This window comes from Electrophorus electricus, chromosome 9 (genome assembly GCF_013358815.1).
Source record: "Electrophorus electricus isolate fEleEle1 chromosome 9, fEleEle1.pri, whole genome shotgun sequence".
Lineage (NCBI taxonomy): Eukaryota > Metazoa > Chordata > Actinopteri > Gymnotiformes > Gymnotidae > Electrophorus > Electrophorus electricus.
In genome coordinates, this window is record NC_049543.1 from 23,999,517 (window position 1) to 24,009,516 (window position 10,000).

At 46.3% G+C, this 10,000-nt stretch overlaps 1 protein-coding gene across 5 annotated transcripts in view; it reads left to right on the forward strand.

Annotated features, from left to right (window-relative positions):
* Positions 1–10,000, forward strand: part of ctnna2 (catenin (cadherin-associated protein), alpha 2) — a 307,160-nt gene that overhangs the window by 95,648 nt on the left and 201,512 nt on the right. Inside the window, exon 8 of one of the 5 annotated variants that reach the window (XM_027012569.2) lies at positions 5,698–5,947. The exons of the other annotated variants lie outside the window; for them this stretch is intronic. Coding sequence (XP_026868370.1) covers positions 5,698–5,724 — 27 coding nt within the window. The 3' untranslated portion in view covers positions 5,725–5,947. Of the gene's footprint in view, positions 1–5,697; positions 5,948–10,000 lie in introns of those variants that run through there. 5 annotated transcript variants of the gene reach the window in all.

Consider the following 10,000-nt stretch of genomic DNA (forward strand, 5'->3'; position numbering starts at 1 on the left):
CCGGGCTGGCGGTGTTGTTGTGCATACACGTTTAGCGCCTCGTGGCTCCAGCACTTTGGTTTGGCGAGGAAGACGCAGCGTTGCAGTCAGCAGGCTCGCTGGATGTGTTCCTGAGATGTAGCTCTGCCCCAGACGCTGACAGACAGCACCTCGACATGCAAACGTCTTTACTACACTCTGTTTCCTCTCTACCTAACTCTCTCTCTACCCAACACTCTTTTTACCTAACTCTCTCTCTCTCTCTTGCTCTCTACCTAACTCAGTTCAGTTCAATGCAATTCAATGGTGCTTTATTGGTATGACAAATATTCACATTTGCCAAAGCTTTGATGAAGAAATTAACATGGTAACAAAAGATGACTACAATACTACAACCACTACCACTAATAATAATAATAATAATAATAATAATAATAATAATAACAACAATAATAACAATGATGATGGTATACGGCTCTGTATCTCTGCTATCTGACATGCTCCCTCAGCCTGTGGGAGCAGTGAATGTACAGCAGTACCAGTGTGCAGATCTCTTTATGTTCACCAAGAACGTACGGCAGCTTCTCCTCATCAGGGAGATTTTTAAACTCAGGGATTATGTGATTAATTTTGCTAAAAAATGTATGTACATTCAGTTAGAAAGTACAGCTGTATAGTCCTGGCACAGCTGGGACAGTCTCTGGTCTGTAGGGAACCAGGACTGTTTATGTCTGCTGGTCTCTATGTCCAGTCAGTGGTCACTGAGTCTGTACTTCGTCAGGGTGGACCTCAGTTTTAGATCAGACAGCGTGCTTAGGTGCTCTGCCAAGCTGTTCTGTCCATACAGGGACAGATAAGGTCCAGGGTCCAGGTCTGTCAGTACTGTTCCAGCAGGTCCAGGGCCCAGGTCTCTCAGTACTGCTCCAGCATGTCCAGGTCTGTCAGTACTGTTCAAGTAGGTCCAGGGTCCAGGTCTGTCAGTACTGCTCCAGCAGGTCCACATTCTGCTGTAGCCCCTGTGTGGTGGTCAGCAGAACCAGCTTGTCTGTGTAGAGCAGGAGTTTAATCTCTGAGTCATGCAGACTGAGACCAGGAACTGGAGACTCTTCTCATATTTTTGCCATTAATATCGATGTTAAAAGTGTTGGGCTTAGACTGCAGCCTTGTCTCACTCCACGTTCCTGAGAGAGGAAAATTGTTCGTTTATGGCCAGTTTTTATTCCACAACTATTTCCTGTGTACATTCTCTTAATGAGATCATATGTTTATGCCCTGCACCACTTTCTATGATTTTGTAAAATAAACCTTGGTGCCAGATGGAATCAAAAACCTTTTTAAAATCTTTAAAGCATGAAAATATTTTGCTTTGATTTTGGATGATATTTTTCTATTAGGCTGTAAATACGGTCAGTGGTGCGGTCATTTGGAAGAAATCCTTACTTAGGATTTCTACTTAGGACATTGTGTTTAGTAAGGACGTTCAGAAATGTAGAATTTAAAATGTTACACATTAACACATTAACGCCTCTGTGATCGTTAGGGTAGGGTAAATATAGTATTTCTCTTTTTGAAGAATGTCGATATATTGATGTAAATTTGTACCAGATTATTAATCCTTCTGAGCTCATCTTTTGGAACGGTGCTATAACATCTCTATATTCTGTGGGACATTGATGCAACTTTTACATTTTTAAAGACTTTAAGCCTTAAGGCTAATGAGGTCAAGCCTTGGTTGTTCCACACACTAACTGAATGGGATGCCATACGGTGCCTTTAAAATGAGACTAAAATAAAACAGTAGTATTTGATAGGAGTGTACATTGTTCATTGTTCATTTTTTTCTTTGAGTAATATACCTATTCTTTTACTAACAAGGACAGGGGGACCTAAATGTGTGTGTGTGTGTGTGTGTGTGTGGGGGGGTTGTATTTATTATCTCTCTCTACCCAACTCTCTCTCTCTCTACTTTCTCTCTCTCTCTCTCCCTCTCTCTCTCTCTCTCTCTCCCTCTACTTATCTCCCTCTCTCTCCCTCTCCCTCTCTCTCCCTCTCCCTCTCTCTCTCTCTCTCTCTCTCTCTCTCCATCTCTTATTGTGTATTTCTCATCTCATTAGATATCTTCCTCTTCTTGTCATTTTTATGACTACCCCTTATGTGACAAAAGACAAACAAAGAAACAAACACACTCACACACACACACACACTCAGCCATACTCTCTCTCTCTCTCTCTCTCTCTCTCTCTCTCTCTCTCTCTCTCTCACACACACACACACAGTCATATGCGACTGAATGTGTTCAGATATGGCATTGTCTCTATGAGAGCGTCTCTCTCTCCCCTCACCCAAACATCTCCTGAGAGTGGCAAACTGGGGCTGACACTTGGGTTGCAGGTAATAGACAGCCAGAGTTAATTAACATCACCAAATCAAACAGCATGCATTTCCCATAATTAAGCGCTCGCTACCAGGGAGTCATGAGGCTGTACAGATATGCGATGAACTTTAATGTTGGGGCTGCTTTGGTTGTGAGCCATGCAAAGGGGTGCACATTTCTGTATGTGTGTGTGTGTGTGTGTGTGTGGTACATTGTTATCTGCGTGGGTGTTTAGTGATGATTCCAGCAGAGCTGTTTCAGAATGTAGGAAAGTGTGTGTGTGTGTGTGTGTGTAATCGAACAGTCACCCTGCTGAGCTGTGACCTGCCTGGCGGTCTGCGTGTGCGTGTGTGTGTGAGATAGGGAGTGTTGCGTGTGCCAGCTCATGGAGACCACCCGCCTCACACCATCACAACTCCACAATCCCACCAGTCCTGCCCACACTGGTCTGGACCGGCTAACTGCTTTCACAGTGCTTGGGCAACACTGCTACTGATGCCCGCTGGAGATTTGAGGCAATCATTCATGCCAGTATAATGTGGCCGTGATTGAACTGAGGTTTCAGGTTCCCGTTTTTCCCTGTACATCCGTGGCAAGTATAGAGTCTATTATTACTTTCCGGGTCCCAGAGCCAAGTGATCCGATAAGGCTGATTCAGAGATGTGATATAATTCCCTGTATATTCCATACATAATCCACTACCAAACGTTTTTGCTCAACAGCATCAAAAACCAAACTTTTTATTCTGTTAACACTGACTTTTTTAAACTAATGCAAATATTCTTTCTCTTTAAAAGATCCTTGCATGAAAATGAAATATCTAAATATCTTTTGTTTTCGTAAATTGCATAATTTATTTATTTATTTTTTAATTGCTGTGATGAAATTTCATTCAAATGATGACGAACGTGCACTTTTGGCGGATGGTTAATTGTTTTCATTTTGTACCAATAAAACCAGATAGTGATTCAGTATGGGCCTTCGGTATTGTCACAACCGCTAGCGTTTTAACTCTGAAGAAGTGCTTCTGTGGTACAGGATTTTCCAGCTGGGTATAACAATGTCAGAGCAGTTTATTGAAGCGGTTTGTGGTCAAATTGTCCTCCTGAGTACTGAAAACTCTCCCTGTGCCAAAGTGCAACTAAACTCCATTGGACTCAGACTCGTAGAACCTCACCGTGTAGAGGCAATGAAGACACTTAGTTTTTTCTGCAGGCACCATTAAAGGTGCAGGGCGTCTGTCCAAAGACAACAAAGCAAACTAAGATAAATTTAAGCCACCGGGCAAAAACAAATGTGCAAAGAAGGCAGTAATTATGCAGTGATTTCCACAGGTGCAGTAGGAGATAGACTAGGACCTCATCTCAAAGAGGGCCAGCTCAGTGTAGACTGGCGCCCCTATTACAGCCTCTAATTTACATATGGGAAAGCAAGCGCAAACTTTTAAACGTTTTTTTTATCCCCTAATAGCTGCCCCTCCAGCGACAACCCGAAACATCGACAGGAGTAACACAGCGTCTGTTCCGGAGTTCACGAGCAATTTGTCATCTGTGGGTCTAAGCCACACTTTAGTGCCTCATCACAGGGAAGAAACGTTTCCCTGTTCTGGATTCGTTCCTTCCGGTCTGTTCCTTGCTGTGCTCGAGCCCCTGCTGGTTTGAGAGTGGACTTCTTCCCCTGTAGAGAAATGGCGCTCTGGTGCCTGTGCAGCGTCTGCTTCATCGGCGGTCTCTCCCCTCCTCTTCCTCGTACAGCCTCTCTTCACTGTCGACCTGGCGCTTCCATCCCTCTGCCCCGCTGGACATGCCCTCCTTCCTGCCCCTCAGACCCGTGACCCTGCCCACCTCTGCATACTGTTCCCTCTGACGGCTAAAAGACACGCCCCTCACACGCTTCCCCTCGCGTACTTCGTCCAGCCTCTTTTAGCCAATAAGACGGCCCCCTTCAGGAAACGCCCGCTCTCACTAAGCCCCGCCTACCCACAGCCCCAACTCACACCTGCCGGCACAGCTGCACAACTCCTTGAAGAAGTGCTCCTCCGTTTCACGCCCTATTCAAAGATACTCAATTCACTAAATTCTGCAAAGAATGTGTGATTCAAAATGGCACTTTTAAAAAATTTTTAAGTATCGCAGTATTCCTGTTTCCAGGGAGCTCTTTCTATCTCAAGGTTGCTAACGGTAGAAACCAGTTCTACTTTCTTGATAGAAACTTGTGCGTCACGATGCGTCTGTTCACATCATCATGGCGAGATGAATCACAGCACGGCAGGTCGTTCGGTACCGGCATCGACCTCGAGAGCCAACTTACGTACGCCGGAATCAACAGGGCAGCAAATGAAAGCAGAATTCCGGCTGTACTCTTTTATAAACACCGTATAAGACATGAGTGGTAGAAATATCAGCTTCAGAAACACCAACTGTGATGGAAGGAAGTATTTGCTGTTCCCTTTCCTGGACTCCAGGGGTCTCCATTACTCTGGGAACTTCTCAGATTGGGGGGGGGGGGGGTGTTTGTGGAGGTCAAGTGTGGAGAGCTGGATGTTTCAGTCTTCTGCACCTTCACCCAACTAATAATGAGCAAAAGGAGGCAGCCTGCAGATGAGCTCAGGGGAAGACAAAAAGGAGAAAAACTCTTAAGGATGGACCTCGCGCTCCACACGGACGCTTCCCAGCGTCCAGACCTTGTCCTTGGGCTGGTAAAGCACGGAAGAAAAGACACGGGGAGAGACCAACTGCCTTCCTTTTCAACACTTCCGCAGATCTCTCCAAAGAGATTAAGCCCCTTTAACCCTCTATTGAGGATATGTGTGTGTGAGTGTGAGTGTGTGTGTGTGTGAGAGTGTGTGTGTGTGTGTGTGTGTGTGTGCGTAGATGTGTGTGTGTGTGTGTGTGTGTGTGAGTGTGTGTGTGTGTGAGTGTATGTGTTTGTGTGTGTGTGTGAGTGTATGTGTTTGTGTGTGTGTGTGCGTGCGTGTGTGTGCGTGAGTGTGTGTGTGTGTGTGAGTGTGTGTGTGAGTGTGTGTGTGAGTGTGAGTGTGTGTGTGTGTGTGTGTGTGTGTGTGAGTGTGTGTGTGTGTGTGTGTGTGTGTGTGTGTGTGTGAGTGTTTAGTTGATTTTCTGCTTTTGTTCTTTCTTGTTTGTGATGCATCCTAAACCTCCTTTCTTCTCCCCTCTTTTTTGTCCTGTTCTGTAGCTGGACTCTCTCTCTCTCTCTCTCTCTCTCTCTCTCTCTCTCTCTCTCTCTCTCTCTCTCTCTCTCTCTCTCTCTCTCTCTCTCTCTCTCTCTCTCTCTCCCTCTCTCTCGCCCTCCATCCCAATCTCGCTCGTCCTCTGACTGAACAGACTGAAGTCATACTGAAGGAAAGTTAAAAAAAGAAGAACAGAAAAGAAACTGCAAAACGGAAAATCATTCCTCACAGGTTATCGGCACGCTTAATTCGTCCCTGTTGCGAGCTAATTCACGCTGGTAGGAGTGAGGCACAGTTTATAACTCCCTGCATTTTCATTAATTTGCTCTTCATGTTAGCAGACTGCAGCAATCAAGAAAATAAAACGGTCCCCAGAACGGTGATAAATCACGGCATGGTCACACTGCCTGTGTCGCGGTTTTATTACCGCACGCTGATGAGAGAGAGAGAAAGAATATACTCTCCCCACACTTCTGCTATCAGGCAAGGGTATCGACACACTGTGTGTGTGTGTGTGTGTGTGTGTGTGTGTGTGTGTGTGTGTGTGTGTGTGTGCGCATGAGATGATCGCTTGTGCAAAAGGCACTTGATTAATGAGCTGTGTTTCAGCTGCACTGAAGTGTCATGGAGGAGGCAGGCATCTCACCAGACAGTGCAGTGGTTTGTGTTCATTCTGTTTGTCTTCTTAACTTCTGCCTGCGTGTCTGTACCTGGGTTTGTGTGTCTGGGCCTGTGTTTGTGTGTGTGGGTCTGTGTTTGTGGGTCTGTGTTTGTGGATCTGTGTGTGTGTGTGTGTGGCTTGGGTCTGTGTTTGTGTGTTTGGGCCTGTGTTTGTGTGTGTGGGTCTGGGTTTGTGGGTCTGGACCTGTGTTTGTGTGTGGGGGTCTGTGTTTGTGTGTGTGGGTCTGGGTTTGTGTATCTGAACCAATGTTTGTCCATCACTCCTCTATGTGTTCCCCCAGCCTGTCCCGTATTCCCGTAAAGCTAATTTGGATAACAATATCCAGGAAATGATGCTCCATGTCCCTTTACCATTTTAGAACTGATTCAGTGGTGCGCCAACATGCCGGCTTGTTCATATCTATGAACACAACTGTCTTTGCAGAAGCGATTTTGAGCCAGAAGTGTGACATTATTTACTGGGGGACGGTACTCTTAATGAGAGGGTGGCTAGTCCTCCTTTGTGCTCTGTTCAAAGGGTTTGCACCCTGTAACTTTTCAAATAGGACATGCATTTGTGTTTATTCCTTCATCTGTTTATAAATTGCTTTCGCAATCACTTGCTTTGTTCCTGCACAGCGATAAGTGATAATTGAGAACCCAAACTGGATGAATGACTGTGTTAGAAACAGCAAAATGTATCTTTCACCAGCTGCTGGTGGTTGTATCACTGGCAAAACATCCGTCTATAGCTTTACCGATCCCAGCAAGGCAGAACGTGTCAATTAGTTCACTACATTTTTTGGAAGACTCTCTGTAGCGGCTCAGTTATTCTCTTTATCATCACTGATTTAGACATTTCGCTTAAAAACTCCCATTCTCTCTGACTCATTAACAGCAAGGGTTAGATTTTATTTTTCAAGCCATTGGCTGATCTCAGAACAGCATATACCGATACATGATACCGAGGCACTCTTGATGCATGTTCCTGTGGTCTTGGTGTTGTTTTCTTCAGCTGCTTGTAGCTGGGCGATTTGCGGTGGATGCCAGTTGCTGTTATCATCTTGCTCAGCTATAATACACGAAACCCAGCGGGTTTTTTTGTTTGTTTGTTTGTTTTGTGTGTGTGTGTGTGTGTCTGTGTGTGTGTGTGTGTGTGTGTGTGTGACGACATAGCCTATAAGCGACGCTCCAAAAGCGCAGTCCGCCGAACAGAACAGGAGCTCCAGTTCGGACCGGGGACGCACGCTTACTTGGACACACACCACGCCGAGGCAGCCCATACGCGTTGAATAGCAGCTTAATTTGGTTTGAGGCAACTCCATATCAGGGATTGCGGGAATTAACCGGAGACGTATTAACGTAATAAAGGCTCCCAGATCGGAGTGCCTGGTGCATTCTTCCTCCCCACCACAGCCGCGGGCTCCTGGGAATACTGCCTGCTGGGCTTACGTAACGCAGTTGACATTGATAGGTGACTGGAATCAACTGTGATTGCGTTAGGCAGGCAGACGTGGGTCTCGAGCGCACGGCTCTGACTGTGTTAGCGCGCTACATGTGTTAGCATTATGGATGCCGCGCGAGGCCCAAGTGGAGCGCGCGGACCCGCTAACCTGTTGTTGGAGCTGAGAGGGAGTGGCGCGCAGCACTGTTAAAGCAGGGAGTGAGACGTTCAGTCGGAGTGATGGAGAGAGAAGGAGGGAGGCGGGGGAGGGAGAGAGAGAGAGAGAGAGAGAGAGAGAGAGAGAGAGAATGAGAAGAAGTGTTGGAAAGAAACACTATTTTTAGCCTTGCTCAGATTCTTAAGGCAGAAAAGCAGTCGTTCGGCCATTTTGAGAGCGTCTCCTGTGTTTGTGCTCGGGCGTCAGGCGCTGAGCTGCCCGACTGCGTTTGACCTGATGGATGAGATGAGTACAGGAAAGAGCTGATTCAAAAGAACAGGGTGTTAGCCATTCTTCCTGCCCATTAGCTTAGCCACACACACACACACACACACACACACACACTACTCATGCAGTGCAGCGTGTACATTTGATAAGACCACAGTCCACTCACATACAGCGTGCGTATTAAAGATTTATTAACGGCCGTCAGTTTGGAGTGAACCAATACTGATGACTCACACGGCCATGAGACTACCCAGCTCTGTCCCATCTGAACTGGAGCTTATCAAACTCTCCCTGTATTGTTCAGGTTTGCAACAGGTAGCGTCACATAGCCTCACGTCCACACGTACACACCCAGCCTCAATACAAATGTCACTCTGCTGCTGTCAGATTCCCACTTACCCACTAAAGAGCATGCGTTTCGGATTATTTATATATTTTCCTCCTTATTTATCTGACCAGTGGTTCACTGAGCACAGCCATCTGTCAGTGTCTGCTGACCCTCTGGAACCCACGGACCCGCTGTCTGGGAAATTTCATTGGTTTTCGTGCCTTGCTCAGCTAATTCTCTCGTCAGCACGTTAACATTTATGCATAATGCATACAGGCTTATTATGGCGCCCTGGATTTGGCCACGGCGGGTCTCCACTTCTCGATCAGCGATAACGAGACTCATCAAAGTTTATTGTTCCTCGTTGTTTAGCGTGTCGGGACGTGAGATGCGAAACGTGTTTGCCGAGGTGTGAAGGTCTCCCCCGCACTACCCAAGATCCAGCAGCTACGAAGCCTGTTGCTTCATCACTTTAGGTGCTCGACTGTGTTTTATTCAAGACGATGAAGGAAAAATCTATGCGGATGAACTCGGCAGGCAGAATGACGCACACAACGAGCTGAAGGAGGCGGGTGAACTTGTTTGGCTCTTAATTGCTGGAACTGATGCAGATCTTATTGTGACAGGGACAATAAATAATTGTGTTGTGTGTTGGAAGAGTTTTGCAAGGATAAGTACCGAATTGGTCGGTCTGCAGGCATTCATGACTTCAATTGTGTGTGTGTGTGTATGTGTGCATGTGTGTTTGTGTGTGTGTGTGTAAACCTAATGACCATTGATACACTAAGAGATCAGTAAGAGTCCATTAGTTCATGGGACCTAACTCTTTACTGTAATGAGTTACTAATCTAGACAGTGAGGTCTTGATGTATGTGCGTGGGTGTGTGTGTGTGTGTGTGTGTGTGTGTGTGTGTGTGTGTGTGTGTGTGTGTGTGCAGGTGTTCCCAAACCCTCCAGTCTGCTGTCTTACTCTATTAATAGTTGTTTCTGGCCCGCATTACCTTAAAATCCCAGTTAAGTGTTTGGAGGAAGTGTAACACGTCTACTCAAGGTCGCATACTTAAAACCTAACAGGCCGTGACTGCAAGCAAACGTCTTGCTTGTCATTGCGCCGTGTCCTCTAATTCCATTCCACACTTTCCTAGATCCCTCTCTCCATCCCTCTCTCGTTTTAGTTTTCCTCCCACTATCCTTTGCATCCTTATCACTCCCTTTCTTTCCCCCTTAAGGTGCTCTGTAGACGCAGTGCTGTGGCAATTATAATGACAAATCTCCCGAGACCGCCTCCCTGCTCGTGAACGCCAGACAAACATCCCTCCCTCTGGGCCTTGGGTAAAGATGTCACTCAGTCGAGATCGAGTCTACCACCTCCAGACTCTGAGAGGGAAAAAGAAGACCAAAACAGAAACCCAGGTGACTGGGGAGGATGGCGAGCTTGCTGGTGTACGGTCACAGCAAGCCTAATTACTGTTATAACTCCTCAATGATTGTGGCCCCGGTTGCATCGTTAGTCTTGTAAAAGTAATGGAGTTCTTCCTCCATCTCGTTGCCCTAGATCCTTGCCATGTCCGATACGAGGA